The sequence below is a fragment of the Grus americana genome, chromosome 13, assembly GCF_028858705.1.
Source record: "Grus americana isolate bGruAme1 chromosome 13, bGruAme1.mat, whole genome shotgun sequence".
In the NCBI taxonomy this organism is placed as follows: Eukaryota; Metazoa; Chordata; class Aves; order Gruiformes; family Gruidae; genus Grus; species Grus americana.
The window spans coordinates 5,161,292-5,183,115 of NC_072864.1; the positions used below are offsets into that span (position 1 = coordinate 5,161,292).

General features: G+C 41.2%; 2 protein-coding genes across 3 annotated transcripts; one reads left to right on the top strand and one right to left on the bottom strand.

Annotated features, from left to right (window-relative positions):
• Nucleotides 1–4,541: 4,541 nt before the first annotated feature.
• On the top strand, nucleotides 4,542–13,003 carry MPHOSPH6 (M-phase phosphoprotein 6). The gene is made up of 5 exons (XM_054840403.1): nucleotides 4,542–4,715; nucleotides 8,702–8,814; nucleotides 10,387–10,477; nucleotides 11,501–11,598; nucleotides 12,042–13,003. Exons 1-5 carry the CDS (start codon nucleotides 4,665–4,667, stop codon nucleotides 12,190–12,192), a joined length of 504 nt encoding a protein of 167 aa, XP_054696378.1. The 5' UTR covers nucleotides 4,542–4,664; the 3' UTR covers nucleotides 12,193–13,003.
• Nucleotides 12,966–21,756, bottom strand: LOC129212174 (arylamine N-acetyltransferase, pineal gland isozyme NAT-10). Of its 2 annotated transcripts, none has more exons than XM_054840401.1 (2): nucleotides 21,602–21,756; nucleotides 12,966–19,133 (listed from the first exon to the last, which is right to left on the bottom strand). In XM_054840401.1, the coding sequence occupies exon 2, from the start codon at nucleotides 19,126–19,128 to the stop codon at nucleotides 18,256–18,258; it is 873 nt and encodes a 290-aa protein (XP_054696376.1). In that variant the 5' UTR covers nucleotides 19,129–19,133; nucleotides 21,602–21,756; the 3' UTR covers nucleotides 12,966–18,255. The 2 variants fall into 2 exon arrangements, with proteins under 2 accessions (XP_054696376.1, XP_054696377.1); XM_054840402.1 differs by lacking the exon at nucleotides 21,602–21,756 and adding an exon at nucleotides 19,748–20,359.
• Nucleotides 21,757–21,824: the final 68 nt, after the last annotated feature.

Below are 21,824 nucleotides of genomic sequence, written 5' to 3' on the forward strand. Positions count from 1 at the left end.
GAGAACAAAGTGAGTAAAATTTCCTTTTACTGCTTAAAAATTCTCAGCTGGTTTGCTATATCAAAAAGCTGTCTGTTTAAACAAATCACACGGTTAAAAATGCCAAGTTATAATTCAGCAACTAACTCAGAAAATGACAATTTAATCAATCAGAACCAACCCTCCTGAAAAAGAAGAAAGAAAAAAAAAAAAAGAAGAAAAAAAATCTTCAAGCTTTCATGCAATGTGAGTGGTTGAAACTATAAAAAAGGTTCAATCACTGTAGAACAAGCCTGCAGCATCAATGTTTATTAAAGTCAGGGGAGCCATTTATTGACCTGGGAAATAGCAAAGCACCAGCAGCACTGCTGGATTGCATTTTTATAGTTAACAAACGGAAGGTGATCTTTTCCTTTTCTTTTTTAATTGTGATTCCATCAAATCCAGAAAGTTAAAAGCCTCTCAATTTTTAAAGGATAGCAAAGAGAAGGACGCTCCACACCGTTCTTCAGTCATTCTCTCTGCTCTGACTCCTAGCACTGGGATATATCAAATCATTGCAACGCAGGATCAAATTTTTAGGCTTATCCACATGCCAGCAGAATGACAGACTGGTGTGTGTTCCCCCTGCCACTTTAGGTGATGGCAGAAGATAGGGAGCTACCATTATGAAGCTGCTTCTTTCTGTAATCAAAAAGGAATTACTGTATTTATTCACATAAAGGTCACCCTGCCACCGGGATAGCCAAAAGCACTCAGAATGAATTGTCTTCTCCCAAACTGACAACAGTCACTTCCTCCAGACAAAGACACGTCTTGCTTGTTATGGAGATTTTGTAACTCTATTTTGCTACAAGCACATTTTTAAGGCGCACCTTTTCACGCTGCATAAATTGTGAACCACGTAAGGGAATTAAAAGGAAAGCATCAGCAATGTGAACTGTGCTTAGGGATCTGCGTTACCCAAATTACAGGCATTTGGTTTCCGCTTCATTCTTCCCTATCCTTCCCCATCCACAGGAAACCTTGGTGTCAACCAAGGAACACGGGGCCGGGATTTAAAACACTCCGCCTGTGTCAGCTGCCACCTAAACCTGTGCCAACGCCAGAAAAGGGACTTCAAAAGCTAAGAGGATGCGTCAGTGCGGTCTGAGCTGACATGTCGCACGCTGAAGCAGAGAGCTGTAGCTAACCCACATCCTCTGCGGGTGAGGTACAAAGCGGGCTGAGCAACGCACGCGGGCCAGCGGGTTATACATGCATGCATCAAAGGGTAATGAATATTGTAACAAATCCCCGGTCACCTAGGACCTCAGCAGTTGTCAATACACTGCATGCGTTAGCGGCTCAGAGCTCGGTGGGAGCAAGGGAGATAAAAACTGAGTCCTCCACTTCAAAACCGCGCCTCTCTACCACTTGGAGAATTTCACGCTATTTCTGTACGGAGCATAGGGTACAAAACTGCCTCTCTGATCCCACCCAGCCGTACACAGCACTTCACACCTTCCTTTCAGGTTTGCAAACAGACCTCCAGCAGCTCTGCTTCTCATTTTCTTTCCCTCATTCATAGAGAAAAACACATAATATCCTTACTTAAAACATAGTGGAGGAGTTTGACACAAATTAATGACTCATCTGTCATACTATAAGAATTTTGATATTTGCGGAGGGAAAAAAAAGGCTTCCAGTATTTTGAGAGATGTAAAAAGCTGCTCCAGAATTCAAAGACAGCTCATAAAAAATCAAGTCAACTGATAGGTTGGTGTAAGGTTTGAGATACCCGTTCTGCACTAAAATCACAATACTGCAAGAATATGAATAAATAAAAGGTTTCGGGAAAAGTAACCCAGGAGTTCCCTCAAATTAGATCCCATTGGTGTGAAATTAGTTCACAGCTGTCACTTGTGTTGCTCCAAGAGAGATTACTTCTTAAATAATGTTAATGACAACTTTGATTTGACTTCTGTAATTACTAGAGGGAGAAGGGACCGCATTTCCTAGGACGAAAAATCTTTTATCTGCTTGTTTAATGTACAATCTTTGATGAGATGGTGCTCCTTTCCCCCAGTTATTTCCCTGAGCATTTTTGTTTTGAAAAAGAAATGGATTTCCAGGTTGAAAGCAGAGCTGCTGTGCAGCTGTCAGAGCTGTGGGAGAGGTGTCTAATTGTCATTTACAATGACCCTTGATTCTTCTCTAAGTAGAGCATCTCTCCTACCTCCTCTCCTCACCCTCGCTCCGCCTCACAAGCAGGCATATTTACAGGGCTGGATTCTTCTCTGAGCTACCTTCACCACCACCAGTAAATCATAAAAATTTCTCCTATAATCAATGGAGTGTCTTCAGATTTATCAGACAGTATAATCTGGTCCACGAGACAGCTGATTGTTATCTATAACCTCCCCATCCAATTCAAGCGAAGGGAGATGTAATCCAAAAATTTCCTTCAGACTTTTTTACTGCCAAAATAGATCAAATTCCGTGGCAGCCTTTTTACAATCTCCACTTTTCTAAATAAACATCACACAGCCTGTACTGCCTTTACTGCAAAACACTTCTCCCTGCCTGTATCGAGGTGGGTTGTTAGCTGATGTGCTGACACACAAGACAAACGGTGGCAGCATCTCCGTGCGAGCCCGTGGTGCAGCACCAAGACACGGGGTGCAACGGGGCTCAGGCTGTGGATCCTGAGCTCTCGCTCACCAGGGAGCACTGGGAATAATCCTGGTGATTAGATGAGTTGAAACCCCTTGCACTGGTCCCCCTCCCCGTTAAACACAGCATGGTGTTCTAAGTTATGAGACTCTGTTCCCAAAGATGAAAGGGTTGCTGGCATCACACTCATTTTCATCAAAGGTGTGGGGCAGCTGCTATGTGCAGAGGCTGTGTCCAAAAAGGGCTGCAAGCAGAGTCTGCTGAAGAGGGGGCTGCAGGAACTGATGAGCCAGGTTGCTCTACGGGCAGGACAGGAGATGGGAACAGCTCTTGCAAAGGGCACCAAGCAAAGCTGGGCACCGCCATAGCTCCAGGCTGGAGAAGCGCTGATGGGTACGCAGCAATGTATTTAGAAGGAATCATTCAAAGTTTGTTCCTGGACTGTGAATTAACTGAAACTGCTCAGAAAAAGCCCTGAGTGACACTGAAGGCCATGCAGTTAAACCCAGGGCTCTGATTTGCAACGATCAACGAAATGCAAATACATTATTAGAATGTACATCAAATAGAAAATAACACCAAAAATGGTGAGATTATGGCTGTATTATATTAATTAACAGCTTTCCCCTATTGGTTTGCTCACTAAGATTCAAACATACTCATTCTTTGATGCGCATTTGTATTCCTAAAACTGTGAATTTCTTCCCAGCTTTCTTTTGTTGGGAAGGGTTGATAGCTGTTAATGAGAAAGTGAAGAGGAGCTAAACACGATGGGGCCAAACGAAGCAGGGTAGCTCCCACACTCACAAAGACACTTTCTCACTGGGGCCTTGAATTTCAGAGCAGCTTCAACTCATTTACAGAGCCTGGAAATGAAGGTGCCTTGCCTATATGAAAATTAAACACTTCCACGCAGTGTTATGACTTTGCCTTGAAGCAGTTGTGGTTCTGTGTTTCATTCACGTTTGTGGCCATTTTAACCCACTGAGTTTAACTGTGTAATAAGGACGCCTGGATGTGGATAATTCTTCCTCCTCCTTTCCCACTGCAATCAGGTTTTGCCCTTCATTATACATTTTTGTGGACTCTATTAGAGCATAAATCTTTACAGAGTTCTTCAGGCTTTGACCTACATCTTGCATATACAGGAACTTTTCTCCCTAGATTGTCTTTGGGAGCACAGCAGTTCATTAAAGTTTTGAACACTGAACCCTCACTCTTATTGCTTTATCGCCTGGTTTATGTGCCGAATGTCAAAACAGGCATCAGAAATCTGATTTATGAGGATATATACAGAAATTGTGGTACCTGCTTGTGACTGGGAGCCAGCTGGCAATTTCCTATCAGGATTTTCCTCCTCAGCTACCAGGGCCCAGCCTGGCAGCCCAAAGACAGCACTGCCAAGATTGAATTCAAAGATCGTGATTCAGGACTAACAAAGCTTTGAAGCTTTCTGTAATATCTTTGAATTTATGTGCTTTCCAGTTTTAATCACAGTTGACCATTTCATGATTATTTTTTCTGGAAGTCAGTGCTGATTTTAAAAAATGAAAGCTAAACAAGTCGAGCAGTCTCCAAATGCCACTATGAGATAGATTTTATAGTTTCTTTCCTTCTCTCTTTGAAATATCAGTAAATTATGGATGAAACCGTAAGCCTGCAGCGCTACAGAACACACAAGCGTTGATAAGACATCTCAGGTTCCCCTACTAATTTACCATCTCATATCGAGTCAGATTTATCTCCTGCTTGCACACCCGATCTCCCTCACCCCACATCACCGGCTCTGTGCAGGAAAATTGCTTTTTTTAACGTTGTTTTCGCACCAACCGCGCACACCCCCCGCCCCGACCCCTGCACGCCCCGCCGCTGCTCCGGGGTGTGGGCAGGGGCCTGTGTCTGCAGCCGCGCCCCGGACGCCGAGGGTGGAGCCGCGCCGCCGCCTCCAACCGCTCCTCCTCCGGCGTGCGCGGCTTCGGCGCTACGCGAGCGCGGGGATTCAGTGCGGCCTGCGGGCAGCGCTAGCCGCCATGGCCGGGGAGGTGAAGACGAAGCTGTCCAAGAACCTGCTGCGCATGAAGGTGAGGCGGGGGGCGGCGGCGGAGCCCCGGGAGCGGGGCAGGCGGAGAGGGAAGGAGGGGAGGGGGGTGCCTGAGGCCTGGTCCGCGGTGGGGTGAGGAGAGGGCGGCGGGGCCCGGTTGCAGGGGCGCTGGGAGCTGCGCCCCGCTGATGCCGAGGAGCTGCCCGCCGCGGGCCCGGAGCCGTGAGGCGACCCTGGGGGGCGGGAGGATGGGGCCAACCCCCGACGCGTGTAGAGCGGCCCGTGAGGGGCCGGGCCGCGCTGTGAACCGGTGGCGTCCCCCGGCCAAACCAGGCCTTCTCGGGAGCCCCTTGCCTGGTTTGGGGCGTTTTTCCATGTCTGCAGCTGGCCACGCAGCGTCTGTCCTGGTCTGACACACGGGCACGAGCGTCTCCGACCTCCCATAACGCACGTTTTAAAATACGTTTTAAAATCTGTGTATCTTCAGCTTGGTTTGCCCTTTCACTCAGGCCTGCAGCTTTGTGGGCTGCTGCCTTCCAGCGATTTCAGAGACTGCTTAAACAGTAGCAGGAGATCGCGGGGGGGGGGTATAAACTGGAGGGTGCTGGAGGGTTTGATCCAGGAAAGCAACTTCATCATTGCAGCAAGAGCCAACTTCTGGGTACCATTTGAGAGTCTTTTCATTCCACCCAGTTTCTCTGCAGTTAGGTTGCTTATCATGAACAAAAATGATAAGACTTCTTCCCCCACCATGCACACACACATTGAAATTAAAATATTAATGTTGCTTGCCTTACTTGGGGGATACTTTTAATCTTGGGGGAAAAAAAATCTTTTTTTTTTATTATGTCCATTTTTTTGTCTTGTTTACGTTGATGGCTAATAAACTACCCATCCTGAATGGCAGCGTTAACCGCCTTTCCCAACTCATAAATGCAAGGGCTGTTAGTAACATCACAACGTGCCCGTTACCCTTGGAATTGTGAATCTCATGTCAAGTCCAATGTGAAATTAGTCTCCGCTTACTGGCTAATGGATTCTGCTTCATGTCGTGTCCTACAACAGCTAATTCGGTAGAGTACATTCTCCTGTGATTGATGGTTCTTTATTGCTGGAAAACAACCAGTAAAGGTTGAGTTGCCATTAATTTTTTTAAAAATGTTAATATCCATTAAATTTTTATAACTGAATATGACAGAGCCTGTGTGGCTTCTTGCTTGTGGTGGTTTAATTAACCATTTTCCCCCCGTATATTTATATGGGACTATATGTCAGACACTGGCTGAAAGGAGTTTAGCTGCCTTCAGTTCAGTCTTTCATGTAAAGTGTACTCTGCTACAGTAAGATGGTGGAATATTTACCCCAATTAACACATGCTGCTAATGAAAGACTAAAACTCCTGCACAGAGGGAACGGAGTTGTCTCCCTCTCAAGAGGGAGTAGACATTGAGCTTAGTTAGCCAGCAGTGTATGACAGAGTCCCGTAACCTGGATTGCAGTGTTGTTATTTTTCCTTATTTTTATGTAATACTCTCTCTTAAATTGAAATTTCTGCTCCTGTTTTTTACCAATTTATTAACCCCCTGGAGATTTCAAAAGCCAGTTTTTAGATTTTCTTCCTTGGAAGGCTGTGGAGAACCAGCCTGTGAATGTGCTGCCGTGACATTTGCAGGTGTACAGTCTGGGCCATAGTAACCAGCTTTGAAGAGATGAGTAGGCTTTGAAAAGGTCATACACAGATCTTGTATTTAGCATTTTCCTTCTACAGATCTTCTTGTTTACAAATGTTTTAATTAATCCTTTAGCAGGTGCTTCCACAGGTACTGATAGGATGTATTATCATGATTCAACGGGCGAGTAAAGTGGCACCCAAAGATGACCTGTGTGCTAAGAACTGGACCGCGTGTGCTCACCTCTTGATGTCAAAAGATGACTCAAGCTTTTAGATCTTGCACTGTTTGATCCAGGTCCCATTGCTTGGGGAAACTAATCCAAATAACCACTCAGTTACTGACTGACTTACTCTGTGTCTACCGCAATGGGTTTTAATTCATCCATGTGCGTTCACATTTTAGATAAATGTGATCACATATTTTTAATCTAGTTATTACTGTAGTAATCTTTAGGAACATAATCTTTAAAATGTAATGCAAAATGATTATTTAATTGGGTGCTTGTAGCAGAAATTTCCTGTTGAGATTTCTGACTGGCTAACCAATTTCCTTGAGCAATATGGTTTTCCACATGATAGATTCCCTTATTTTCTTCCAGAAGATACTGTAATTTTAATTGGAAAGCTTTGACATATTTTGAATCGACTCAGAAAACAAAAGTCAATTTTTCTTTCATTAAAGATCTTGTACAAAGGGATGCAAATAGAAATATAAATGGAAAATGAGACACCAGCGCTATATTGGCTTTTACTTAAGGGTTTGGTTTGTTTTGCTTGTATATATTATATGTATATATTATTATTTGCTTGTATATAATATATGTATATATTACACATATATATTACCTATATATTTTAAATAAGCTCAATAATGCAGGATTTTCGTGGGAGGGAAGTGTTTTGTGATGTCTTCTTGGGCTGTATCGCCAACCAAGCCCATTTTAGCTGGGACCTGAACAATGCCCAAGCCTCTGCTAGTGTTCAGGAGACAGATGTGCCCCACTGGCACGTTAGCTGTCAACCTGCAGGCTTATCTAAACACAAAAATGATGCTGTGTTAAATGAGAGGGGTAAACTTAGTTGATATAAAATTCTTCTGCAGTGTTGCACATACAGGTATGCTTTGATAGCAGCAAAGCAATTTTCGTACAGGAGTGTGTATAAACTGTACTGGTAGACTTGCCTCTAGCTGGGAATTACATAGGTATAAATGTACGCCTCTGACAGATACATTTATTCAAATGCTTTCTGTAGACCTTAAGGGAGGTCCCAGCTCCTAGGGATGAGAGAAGCTAAGAATTATTAATGTAAAATTGTGAAGAGTTCTGCTTTTTCCAGAATGTTTGGTGAAATGGGTTAACATTGTTGATACTTTACTTGTCACTCAGTTCAGGCACCTGACTTGAGACAAATGGAAATAAAAGGGATGTTTCACAAATCTTAGGTCTGTAGTTTTGCGCTGTCCTCAATTTTTCATAGGCCGTGACGGATGGCCTCTTTTACTCCCAGCTGTGAGAGGGGTTACTGTTCCAATCTGCCTGTTCTCATCCTCTGCCAAAGGTTATCACTGAGGAAGCAGTTTACAGGAATGTCCTTGGTACAAATAGCAGTCTTACCCTAAACTAAATTATTAGTCTCAACTAACTTGGCAGAGTGTTGCTGCAGTGAGTTAACAGGTGCTTACACATACTGCTTGGCTGGTACTTGAGTGGGTCGTCCATGAGAAGTTAAGAGCAGGTAACATCTTCCCTTAGCACAGCTGGATACAAGAGACTTCTTTTCGTAGCCTCAGTTACTTTTTTCCACTTCCAAAGGCAGGTTCCAGCCTTTGGAGCTACAAACTCAAACCAGTTCACTAAATGAAATCGGAGGGAAGAAGAGGATGGTTCAAAGTATAGATGTTTCAAAACGAGACCAACTTGGTATGACCTAGTCATAGCCCTGAGCTCCAGTGCTGTTTGTGTGGGTGATGTTGGTTTCTGATAAGCAGCAATAACTTCAACACCATTACACTCTTTCTGGCCTTTGCTGAAACGTTAGAAAAATCTCAGTTGCAGAGTTGTAACAGCTCAGATCCATCAAAACTAACCAGGAAAGGTTTCTTTCTTCGTATGACGGACAGATGTGGCTGACTGTGAACTTGCAGTAGATGGTTGTGATGTAGCAGTTGTTTACTTTTGCATTGTCTGTTTGCCCAAACTTAGACCAAACCCATAGAAAAATCACAAAAAGCCCTTGCTTTTTATATCAACTGTTAAATATTATGTAATGGATAATTATCGTCATGTAATTATTGCATGTTCAGAACATACTTATGATGCAAAAAACTGAAGCTGTGTATTTATGTGTTTTAGTTCATGCAAAGGGGTTTGGATTCACAAACTAAAAAACAACTAGAAGAGGAAGAAAAGAAGATAATTAGTGAAGAACACTGGTATCTTGATTTACCAGATCTAAAGGAGAAAGAGTAAGCTTGTACCCTTTTGTACTTCTTATCATCATTGGATTGTTGTGGATTTGGAATAGAATATACGCATTTTTTCCTATGAAACAAGTATTATTAACTAATTAACAGAAGCACAAATAGTGAGAGACTGGCACTACAGCTTTTTAATTTATTTATTTCAGGGACGTTCTCAAGGTTGCCTAGTGCAGTTTGACCTACTTTCATTTCGTGTGCGTGTTGTTTTCTTTCACTCAGTTTCTTCTAGATGCATGTAATTAGTTTCTTTCAGGCAGAGACCACTTCATTCATTGCTGCTTTCTCCCTTCATTTGAAAAAAGAAGTTTGAAACCTTGTGTTTGTAAATTCAGCTCCCGTCACACAGTTAGGTCCATTCAGGACAGTTCTGTCTTCTTGAGTCCAGCTCGCTTCAAATCCTGTTTTTGAAACAGGAGAGGTAATGGCAAAAATAAAGGAAGACTTAGCTAATAAGGAAGAAAATGTCCACTCCTGCTACTTAGAAAGGTGCTTTAAATAGCAAGAGAACAACTTTTAAAATTGCTTGATTTTCGTCCTTTCAAAAGAGGACAAAAATTCCATTGAGGGAGAACATACGTAATTTTTTAAATGCTGGGATCCAGGGAATTAACTGCAGTTGAATAAGGTCATTGATAAACTATTTTCCATGACTGTTGGTGGATAAGACAAAAAGGTATTTGAGCTTCAGTTGCAGCAAGGAAAGTTCAAGCTGGACATTGGGAGAATTTTTCTAACAATGAGTCTATTGAAGCAGTGGAATAGATTGCCTAAGGAGACACGGGATTCTTCATCGTGGGAAGTCTTTTTGAGGACAGGTTAGATGGACCTCTGCTGTTCATAGTACATGTTTAACTGATCCTACCTTGAGGTAGGAGAATGAGCTTGATCTCTTCAGCCTAGCTTCCTGTGATCGTAAGAGTGTGCTTTACGTGAGAGATGAAGAGGATGAGGGAAGAGGCGCGTATGTGTGCGAGGAAAAGAAGGATGGAACAATTCACGGAAGTACTTTTATCTAACACATGTATTATGAACGCCTGAGGGTCATGTTTCTTTTCTCGCTCCATGCTCATTAAAAGAGGAAAAATTGAGGGAGAAAGGGGAAATCTTTCTCTGCTGAACAGACAGATTCAGTGTTTTATATCCTGACAGACTCAACTAATGCCATGTCTAAAATCACAATGAAAAATTAATTAGAAGCTTTTGCTGGTATAGTAATGCCACCTGGAGAGTGATATTTATGTGGTATTTTTATTCTGGCAAAAGCATTAATGTAGGTGGAATCATACCAGCAAAGAGTGCTTTTCGTCAAGAGAGTTAATTTTGCTTGTGGAACTGGCACAGCTTTACTGGCAAAAGGTATTCCTTTGCACTCCAAGCTCCTTGTTTTGAAAGATTTATCAGGGCAATTAAGCTTCAGAAAGTAGTTGATGGTTCAAAATACACTGTGGTTTTGTTTATTTGTGCGGGGGGAAGACAGCAAATGCTTTTTGCATTTGTTTAATTTGATTATTTTAAAGCACACTGTTTGACAAATGTTGGGTTTGGGGTTTCATGCAGGAGCTTTATAATAGAAGAGAGGAGCTTTATGCCATGTGAGGATCTACTTTATGGCAGAATGTCCTTCAGAGGATTCAATCCAGAAATTGAGGTACCATTTAAATGTTCTGTTTTGAGGTGGTCTTGGATTAGGATTGAAGCCCTTGGGCATGGAGATTTGAATGTTCACGCCACATGCTGTTTGGCCTTTGCAGCACCTTCCATAAATCCTCCCATGTACAGGAAATCCATGATTCAAACCAAAATGTTGATCAATGCAGCATCTGGTAAATAGAAGCTTTTTATCTCCTTGTGTTGATGGTCAGTAATTGCATGACTCCTGCAGATTTTCCCTCCCTGAACTGAGGAAACTGTCCCACATGGTGCTCCCTAAGCAATAGCTTTTCCTCCTGCCATTCAGAGTCCAATCCTACAAACATTGAACCCTATTTATTCACCACTTACTCATGTAAGTAAAGACTTAAATCTCCAAAGTAAAAATTCTGGGCAAGAGAGTCTTTAATTTCTTTCTGGCATGATTCATGCTGGTAGAACTACACTGAGATAGTAATAAAAATGTTACCGCTGAACTCAAGCAAGAGGATGGAGGTGTAAAGACTAAGAGGTATGCAAAAGGCTATTCAAGGTGATTTACTAGGGGATTCTTTTAGTTATTTTGAACCTGCTCTCACTGTGACTTAGCATATTATTGCTTCATTGTTTGTACTAGTAGTTTATCGTAAATCCTTGCAGATACTTTTCCTTCTTAACAAAACCATTTCAAGGACTATGTGCTAACATCACAATGAAAAACTATTTATGATCTAAGTCTCTGGTCTCCTGAAGATGTCTGGCATGCCCTTGAGGATATTTGAATAGCGCAATTCATTGAAAATCCTGTCTCTGTGTTGCCTGTTTTCCCAAAGACAAACTCTAAGCTCAGCTTAGCAACAGGCAGGCATGTTGCCTTTTCTTCATGAGTTTTTGTAAGAGGTGCTCTAGCCTGACCAGGGAACAGCAAGTAATTATTAAATTTGATTCTCACCTTTTATGCATTTCTCCTACCAGTGAATTTCAGCGTAGTTGCTGTTGTGTCAGGGTTACATGTTTAAGCTATTTCTTGCTTCATTTTCAGAAGTTAATGATCCAAATGAACTCTAGGTGCAAGGAAGAAGAAATTGAAGTGGATGATAAAATGGAAGCTGATGTGTCAGATGAAGAAATGGCCAGAAGGTAAGTTATATTTTATGACATAATCAATATTAGCTAGGAATATGATATGTTACTGAATTATGTGTGGGAAAATAAACCCAAAAAGCAAACAAAATTAAAAAACCAACAGAATTTGGTACTTTACAGAACCAATTTTCCAGGCATTCTGGTGTGTATTCAGTGGAATCTCCCTCACTTTTGGGGGTAAAATATCTTGTAGGGGTTTTCTGCCCTTTGATACCCAGGTATTCTATGCTAATTCCCGCCTTGTTCCAGATTGCTAACAAACCCAAACTATCAGAATGAATTATAATGTAGTAAGTGATCATATAGTACTTGTGCTTCTGAAGTTTCTGATGACAGGCTTTTTACGCCACTTAAATTGTTGATTAGATTTATGATTTGTTCCATTTAAGTTTTCTCTGGTTTTAGTAAAAGCTGTAAATTTTTTATTATCTTTACAGATACGAAACTTTAGTGGGAACAATAGGGAAGAAATTCGTGAGAAAAAGAGACCAGCGTGTACTCCAGGATGAAGATGAAGATGAAGATGGAAATAATAACACAAGACCTAGCAAAAAAGCTAAGAAAAAGTTCTTAAAACCTCAGGATTAATGTCAACTGCACAACTGGAGCTAATAGAAATGTTGTCTACCAAATATAGTACCACGAACTGGAGATTGTTTGGAGTTTTTGCTATTTAATGTAAAGGATAGATTTGTAAATCTGAGTCTGTTCTTATTGAAATTTCTACCATCCACATGACAAACATTTTTCAAAGTGGATGTGTATATAATGGATGTCATACATCCTTTCCTCTCTCAGCAGCTTTTAATATGCGGGACACTAATCCCATCAGCCTTTTTAAATGTTGTGCATAACTAGATCGAGTGTCACAGGCAATTGAGAGCAACATTATTTACAATTTATGATAATATCTGAAAGAAGTATGTGGAGTAAAGACGAGCTTTGTCGAATCCAGTAAGACAGTTCAGCTTTCACTGCATTTTTTATTAGGAAAATGAAAACCTTTGCTATCTTCAAATTGAAAAAAGTCAGCAGAAACACGTATTTTTTATTTTTTTTTACTGTGCTGAAATAAGATGGGAAAACAACAGAGAGATAAAATTCATTTTGTTGAATTTTATTTTTTATAAAGCTTATTTAAAAATAGAGGGGTTTATAGTAAAACAGTTGGGTTTTTTATTGAGCAAGCCAAATATTGGGTGACATTTACAGTTTGACACTTGACCAGATTGTGAGTCTTAATTCTTGTCTTCCAAAAGAAGTTTGCTAATCTTGTCTCTTTTTCAGGGAAAAAAAAAAAATCCAATCTTATAATTATCTAGATCTCTTCATAAAAGCATAAAAACGGCTTCAGAAGCATATTTGAAAGCTGAATAAAAACTGATTTTATTTGTGGTTAATGATTGTGGTTTAGCTAATTGAATGTAAAAAAACAATGCTTAATACAATCTGATATAAGAAGTGATCCTGGCTTGTGCTGGCCACAGATGTCCCCAAATATTAGTTGACTGTACTGACTTTTTCTGTTTAGCATGCAATGAAGCTGTCTGAAACAATGTTAGGACGGAAACATCATGCTCTTTGGTCAGGCAGTGCTCCGGGCCTATTGAAAAATGTCAATGCGGTCTTGTCTAAAGTCATAGCAGTTCTCTGTATCCTGCCTTTCAACAAGAAATATTTCTATTACTTCATTTCCCCAGCTAGATGTTTAAGTTACTCATCCTTAACGCTGACTCTCTGGAGAAAGAGGATTTTGTTAAATTGAAGCAAGTAGTGGCCATTCTGTCATGGACACAAGAGGGTTTGTGGGTTTTTTTTTTCTTTTTTTAACAACTCAGTGAAACAAGGCATGAAACTCAATTATATAAAGAAAGAGCTTGTGTGTCTGGTGTATTTTGTGTGTGATATATGAACTGCAATCTGTATATCAAGAGTGCGTCATTAGATATTCAAGATGAATCACACATGGAGAGAGAAATATACTTTTAACCTAGTAAGAGGACCTCATACAGGTGGAAAGTCTGTGATTCATGATCTGAGAGAGTTTTTCAGAGCTAATTAAATACTACTGGTTCAATTACTTAAAATCTGATCATATATTATTGCTAGCTGAAAAGAAGTTAATGATGGCAAGACATTTTTCTTCCCATGGAAGATGTGACCTGAGCTAAGAAATGATTTATTGTTGGTCATCACAGGAAAAACTCAGAATATATCCCATTATTCTTTCTTGCTTATTAGTAGGAAAATGATTCCCCTCTGTCTGAACACATTTCTTCAACAGAGAGAGAATTTCTGCGTAGCTCAAGCTCTCCTGGATAGTCGAGGGGGAAAGTGTGCTCTAGTGAACCACCAGCTACCAGGAGATGTCACTGCAATTGCATGCACTGAGAGAGAATGGATTGGAGAAGGCTCCAGTGGTGTCATGTAAAGGAGCTTTTGGGTAATTTTGATAACAATTAGTGGCTCAGATGAACTCTGTGGAAGTCTGTCTTTGTCAAGGCTCTGTGCAGAGAGCTCGCTTGCATTGCAGAGTTCTGTTCAGTCCAATGTGGGGGTAACTTTGCACATTTAAAGGGCATTCTGCCATGTGTTGGTCCTTAATTTCATGTCATTCTGTGAGGGATGTCTGGAAATGTGAGTGGCGTGGTGCATGGGTAAGAGCATGAGTGAACTCTCAACAGCTTCCTAGAAAATTCATGATTTTGAAATTTGGCAGGGGGGTGGGAAAGGTGGTGGTTCTGTTTCCTAAACGTGCCCAACACCAACTATGAAGAAATGATAGGTTTTGGATTATTGTCTTCAAATCTGGGTGCTCTGCTGTTCACGTTTAGCTGGTGGCTAGGTGAGATGTTAAAATGCTACAGTAAGACCAACTACTAATTTTTAGCACAATCTCTTATTCATGGGGAGTTTGTAAAATGCACCTTTAAAAGCACCATTCATAATGCATTATTATGAGCAAGACAAAACTAAAAATCAGCCCTACATGACTTTTTAAAAGTACTTTTAAGTGCCCAAAGTTACAAGCAGAAATTTTATGATGGGATCGTTTGAAATACCCATCTATATTTCCAACCTTATAAATACATGTGTGTATATATATATATGTATGTATTTTAAGTCTGACTGTAGTTTCCTAGCCAGGGTAGGAACATTCTGCTACATAAAATCTGTGCTTGAGCTACTCTTGACAGAGATGTAAGTATAGTGGTGAAATATTCATAATGCGAACCTACATTAATTCAAGCTTTCTCGGCTCTGACAGTCTCAAATGCAGATCCATTTTCATGTGCAACTTCCTAAGCTGTAGAACTTTCCCACGTGGTCATGTTTCCTAAATGAAAAGCATTTCTTCTTTGAGAACAAAAGCAAGCTGGGATAGGTAGTAAGCATTTTTGTTAAAGAAAATGGCTACCTGCAAAATTTAATGGGTAAAGAGTTACCAGGCACCAGAAGTGTTTGTGCCTGTTACAGTAAGGTACCTATTAAAGCGAACAAAGCAAAGTGTGTGTTGTAGCTCGTGCTCACTTGACAGCACACTGTTAAGTTTAAGCAAGTCTCTTGTCAGGTGAAGTTTTGTCCCTCCCTTTGACAGGCTGACAGTGTTATTTTTGTAATAACTGCTGATGTTGGAAACATGGAAGTATTGAACAACTTCATCGTTCTTGCTGATGTTTCTTGTTTTGTTACTTTTGTTCTGTTTAGTACTGGATCTTAAAAAGTCCAGGACCAGAGTCCAAGTGAAGTGAGCCATCCTGTATCCTCCCTTTAGTAATGCATGAGCTGATTAAACTTTGATTCTTTGGGGAGGGGAGAGGATGTGGAGTGGTGCCATGGAGTTTGAACCGTGTTTCTTCTGTTATGCTTCTTGTTTTCTAATAAGACACTCCATTACACAGTTCTACAATCACGGATGGCTGTCGTTGCCATTGGGCATTGCGTGTGTGTGTAATGGGCAGCTGGGCTGGGATTCTGGGACTTAATCCAGCTTTCAAACTTTAAAAGAAAGTGTCTCGTCTTTCTGTTAATTGGAATACCACACTTTTAAATTGTATTTGGAATTAGACAAGTTCTGAGTGGGGGGGTTCGAAGCATTTGTTCTACTTCATTTTAACAACAGTCAGCAACTAAAACTGCACAATAGCTTAGCCTCTCATTAAACCTTTCTCATAGAGTGTTAATAAAGCATAGTGGTGGTGAAGGATGTCAGCATCCCATGTTTCCCTTCTGCATGTGAATGCAAGTTTCTCTGAGAGCCGATGCTTTAAGGACTTGATTATTTCTTTTCTTTTTAGTCTGGGAGAGCATCTGCCTTCTACAATAATGCTCTGCTAATGGAAGCCCAGCATGAGGCCTCTGGGTTGCTTTGTTTTTACACCATTCTCATCTCAAACCTTTGAGACATTTGGGGTCTGGCATTCACACCTCAGTAACCTGCTTTCATCAGCTTTTGGGGAGGTTTAGCTAAACTGTGAAACTGTTCCTCAGCTGGACATGTTGCCATTTCTTCGCGTGATCTGATGTTGCACAGTGAGGACCTGGTTATAATTGTCACGTTGAGAGGAAAAATCCCACTCAGAGTGGTTATCAGCAGATTGAGTCAGAGAGAGGGTTGAAGCTTCAGTCATCGGCAGCCCCGTAGATCTTTAGGAAGAACTGAGTAGTAGAAGGGGGTATCCGTGTTAAGTCCTGTCATTGCAGGCACAGTTAAAAATGCCAATATGAGTCTGTAAACTTGTGCCCAAGAAAGCCTTGCACACCATAACCTGAGCAATTACCTGGGAGCAACAGCAGGAAAATCTCTAGAGAAGTGTGGAGGCAAGATAACCATCTGTTAATCGCTGTCCTCAAGACGAGAGGCAGCAGCACCAGAAAACAACTGTAGTTCATGGCATATAGAAATATGGTTTGGTGACCTGGGTGAATGCAGATGGGAATTTCTGTCAGCTGGAATGGAGGTGGTGAGTGTGTTGAAGCTCGTTATGTTCCTTGGGGTCTTGGGGAACACCTCAGTTTGATCAATCGTTTAGAAAGGGGTAAAAACCCTTAATGGGACCTTAGTACAAGAGAATAATATGAACACAAATTAGAGAACAAAGTCCTTAGGTCCATTATTTATAGAAAAACTGTGTTCCCACCTCAGTAAGATCTTTCAGTGTCCCCTGTTGCCTCCTGCTTGGCCCTTGGTTCCTCATCCCTGTGTAAGTGCGTGTGCACGCAAGCCATCAGCTGCCACCATGGCCGGTCAGCAGGCTGAGCCCAGCAGAGGAGGTGACTATGGGCCTCCTCTTCAGTGATGATCTTCTTCCTCAGCCTACAAGTTCTTTTTCCAGGAACCTATAGGAACTTCCATCTTCAATGCTGCTGTAGATTTTATTCAGTATTGTCCTGTTTGGTTCAAGAAGTTTGTGGTGGGTTGAGTTGGCCAGCAGATCGATAGCACGATTGAACAGACCTCATTTACTTCACAAATGGTGTGTGCAGGAGTCATGCAGTTGGGGAGGAGGCTGTATTTACAGCAACTGTTTGTGGTTTTATTTTCCTTTATTTATTTTCAGTTATACAGTTAGATCATTTGTGAGATTTATCATCAGATGTGGGAGGAATCAACATTTGTCCAATACTCAGGATTATCATAGATCGGGGAGAAAGGGTGGGTTTCAGTGTTACTGCTAATTTTTTTGATGCATTCAAGAATGTTTCCCTTTTCTCAGTGGCTTCCTTGTTTGGGTTTTTAATAAAAATGGGGAAATGTGATTGTGAAATAATTCTAAAGAGACTCCTTTAGATTTGGTTGGCTCTTTGATTTTTTTTTTCACTTTGATACAATGCTAAAAATACAAAATTTCCACCCCTTTTGGGATAGAAGTAAATCTAAGCCAGTTGTGATGTTTAAGCACCATTCGCCCTTTATAGGCTGATTACTTACCAGAAGCAAAGCTTGTAGGTATCTCCTTAGAGCCCATCAGCCACTGTAGTGCTGCAATATATTCAATTTGCATCGCCAGCAAGTATGTGCATACCAAAAATTACTTTGGGCAGTTTACTGCAGCAATGGAAAAAGGGATGCACGTGATGATAATTTTCATTTTGTACTATGTTTTGTCTAAGGATGACGGTGAAAGAATTATGTCTCCTAACGCTCCTTTCAAAGATGACATTGTTTTACTTATATTAAAGGTAGAGAAATGAGATGAGCTGCCAGTGGTTAGCTCTTGTGTAAAATGAAGTTTTAAATGTGTACTTCATTGTCTAAAGGCTCACAGATGACTTTTCTCCCTATAATAACCATAGAAAATGTGTTGGCAGCATATCACAATTAACAATCCATACTCCTATTTATGTGCTATAGGCACTCCAGAATTCTCCAGACATATTTATTACCCAAGTTTATAACCAGATTCAAATCAGATCCTACATTTGTGCCAAAAATCGAACTGCAGTCATCTCACAGCAAATAATTCTATCTACCTGACAGAAGAGTCTTAAATTCCTGATTCTTCCCAGAGTGAAATTCACTTTAATCTGGTATTAATGTATTTTTCCTTCAATCACCTGCAAAAGAATCCCATAATCTTACAGTAGTGATTGCACAGACAGTGGAAGGTACTATACATATGTAGCATTATTGTCAATTTTTCTGGTCATCTAGATTGTGTAAACTCCTTTGACATTAATTGGGACAAGTTTTTTGTCTAGGGTTATGTTGAATTTTTCTTTGAGTGTTTTTTCCACCTCTTCGTCTTCGAGAGTTACAAATTCCACCAGATCCATATTTTCCTTGTAGTTGTATGTGGTCTCAGTGAGTGTCCACCCAATTAGCGCTCGAAAGCCATCGGTGGTCTGGAGGGTGCAGATGGACTTCTTTGTAAAGAGGGAATCTGGAGACGTCTGAAGGTACGTGCACTGGAAACGGAAATCTTCCACTGTCCGTGGCTCAAGGCTGAACATATAAACTTTCCGACACTCTTTTTTCTCCAGAAGATCAGAATTAGAGAAATTTTGATTGGGGATATATTGTTTCCGTCTCATTTTCTCAAGATACCAGATGGCGTTTTTTTCCGTGAAGCGAAAGACGCCGGGAGCCTGGGGCTGGTCTTTCCCCGACATAAGCTCCATCGGTTGCCACATCTGATAGGATACACCAAAGCCTCCATCAACAATGTAGGCTTTGCCATCGATAACGACCTTTACAAGGAGGTGGGTCATGATGCTGGCGTATGCGTTTTGATGTGGATTGAACACATACGCTCCCAGAAAGCTGGCGTCGTACCCGAGGCATTTCAGGACCCAGCCCAACAGCTGGTTGTTTTCCATGCACCAGCCACCCCGCTTCCTCCGCACGATTTTGTTATAAACGTGCTCCAACTCCAAAGTAATTTTCTCCCCACAATGGATGCTGAGGTTTTCGAAGGGAACAGCACGGATGTGGTGCTGGAATATATCAGTTAAGGTTTCCAAATCTTGTTTTTCAAGGGAACCTTTATAGCCAGTTCTCGCAAAATACTCTTCAAGGTTCATGGCACCTGTAAAGGAAGGAACTGCGTTTTAGTTTTGTTTCTTTACATCAATGATTTATGATGCTGTGAAAAACCGCCCAGGCTGCTGCCAGCAAAGATGCTTTAATCTACTGAACCTCATCAGAGCAGTTTTTAAAGGTGACAAGCATTCATATCAAACGGTTCCCAGAGCAAAGAAGAGCGGTGCACGTGAGGGTTTGCTTTTTGTCTTAGAATCATCCCTACAGCAAACCGCCGATGCAATTTCAGCTTGCTGTGCGGTGGCTGCGAAACGGGGATTTGCTGTATTTGCATTGTAGCAGCGGGGTTAAGAAGAAATGTAAGATCACGCTAGGGAGTGTTCGGGAGGTTTCATGAAAACCGGTGTAAATCCCCTGTTCAGTGAAAGGAGTGTCAGTGGGGGGAGCCGTGTCGTCTGCCAGTTGGAGGGAGGATAATTTGAGCCAGGATTCACATGTTCTTTTCATGAGTCTGCCACTGATCTATGTACGGTAAATTAATTGCTCGTTCGGTACACGTCGCTCTTTTACCATTTACAAAAAGTGAAAATGATACTCCCTGCACATTTTGTAAAGTGTCAGGTTTTATTCAGATAATTATAACTGAAAAAACCCTCTGACCTTTGCAAGAGTCGCAGACCACTGAGTCTCTTGTCTGCTCTGAGTGTTGCACAAACTCATTTTGGTGTTGGAATAATGAATCTGAATGGAGGCGAGTGACCTAAAAGACAGAGCACATCTCTATTCCCTGCTGTGCCCCACGTCTCACAGGGTGCCTTGAAACTGGACAGGGGCTTCTTTACATCTCTGTAGTCCTGGCCTTTCTCAAAACTCACTTTATTCCTTCCAGAGGAGATGTAACGGAGAATTACCAAAGCCTCGTACAGCACATCCCTGCTCTGTCCGGCCACTAGCAGTGCCAACCTCCTGGCCTGCCTTGGTGGGACTCCTCATGAGCAAGATTGATGGACGAGGAACTGCTCAACTTATTTTTTGCCTTCTGATACCGTGGAAAGTCACGCACAGTCATCTGGCTTTGGCAACGGCCCATCACAGTCTGCTAGCCGCCACTATGAGCTGGATGCTCTGTAGGTATCTGATAGATGCTGTTTGTAAAATATAGTGTAGATCGTCTGCTTGGGTATGGAGCTGGGCACAAAATGTTTTGAAGGCTTCAACCTTTGCAAAGAAAGCGCTAAGCACTTCAGCAGTCTAGCGTTACTGCAAATATTTAGCTTCTTGACAACCCACAAAGCTACTTGGAAATCTTTTGTGCATGCAGTAAGCTGAGGTTTAGACAGTTAATATTAGCGACTCAGAAAGACTATTGTATTCAAATAAATTCAGCAGTGAACCACTGAATGTTTACTGCAAACTAGAATTTCTCCAGATGATTTTCAGTGACAGATTCATGATGTGCATACACATGGTATAGACGCAGCTGTCCAAAGTGAATGGAGAGCCCCATCAAAAACCGCGTGTTATCCTCTACAGAAAGGAATTTAGCCTCCAGTGATATTTAAGTGTATTGTTGGAGGATATTCTCAATGTAATATTTGTTAAGTAGAACATAAGACTTCTAGCACTTTCTTCTTTTGATTTGCAGAATCCAAGTCTATCCGATCCTACCCACTCAAACTGTGAATGCTAAATAGCTCACACCAGCATAAAGCTGGTTCTTGTGTTTATATTGTTTGTAATTTCTCTCTGCAGCTCCGTACTATGATTGATCAGCGTTAGATCTTGACTGTAGGAGATGAAAGCTTTTGAATTGCGAGCAGATCAGATGAAAAGCTAGATACTGAAAAGGTAGTCCCACAAATGTGGCTATGATTTATGCGGAGAAGAACATCAGCCAAAGAATTTTAAGGAACTATTTCTAAATGTGCAAATGAAGGTGTTCGTGCAAAAATATTCCTTACCAGGACTACAGACGCTATCAGCAATTCCACTGTTAAAATACGTTATCTGTCTACTTTTATCCTAATACGTCAGCACGTGGTCTTTCTGGGGTACGCAAACCACCGTTTGTAATTTCTTTTTTTAATTGTTTTTAAAGGACTGTAATTTTATTCCCATAAAGCAGAATCTATTGATTATTAGATCGCTTTTTCACTTCCTTTGCATTTGTAATATTTTTAAATAAAGTTAAAAATCTGCAAGACTAACTTCCAACGACAGGCTGTAGTTCTAAATTTACATCTACTATTGTCTCTAAACAAAAGCATCTCTCTCATAGTCAAGTGAATCTCCTCCTGAAGAGCAGAAAGACGGAAGATTTGAAATTGCAGTATCATTGTTTTGCCCTCTTTAAGAGCCCACGTTTAGCAGGCAATATTTTAGCTCTATATCCACACAGTTTATAACACTTTTCCTAAAGAGAATGCCGCTTATGTCATTGTCCATGACCTTTACTATCATAAATAAACCAGGGGGTTTGTTTGTTTGGAGGTTTTTTTAAGAAAATAAACTTACCTCTTAAAATAGCCTTATTTATTGATGTATTCAGCTTCTGGGTTGTTTATTGCTGGGGCAGCAGTCGGTAAACCAGGAGTGGATACAAATCGCGAGGGTTGTCTTCCTCTCTAAGCTCTGCTGGCCCTCACTCCCGAGTCTTAAATGCCAACAAAGGGCAGAGTCCACCCAAAATGAATGCACGTTTTTGGACTTCACTGATCCATGAGCAAATTAAACTTTG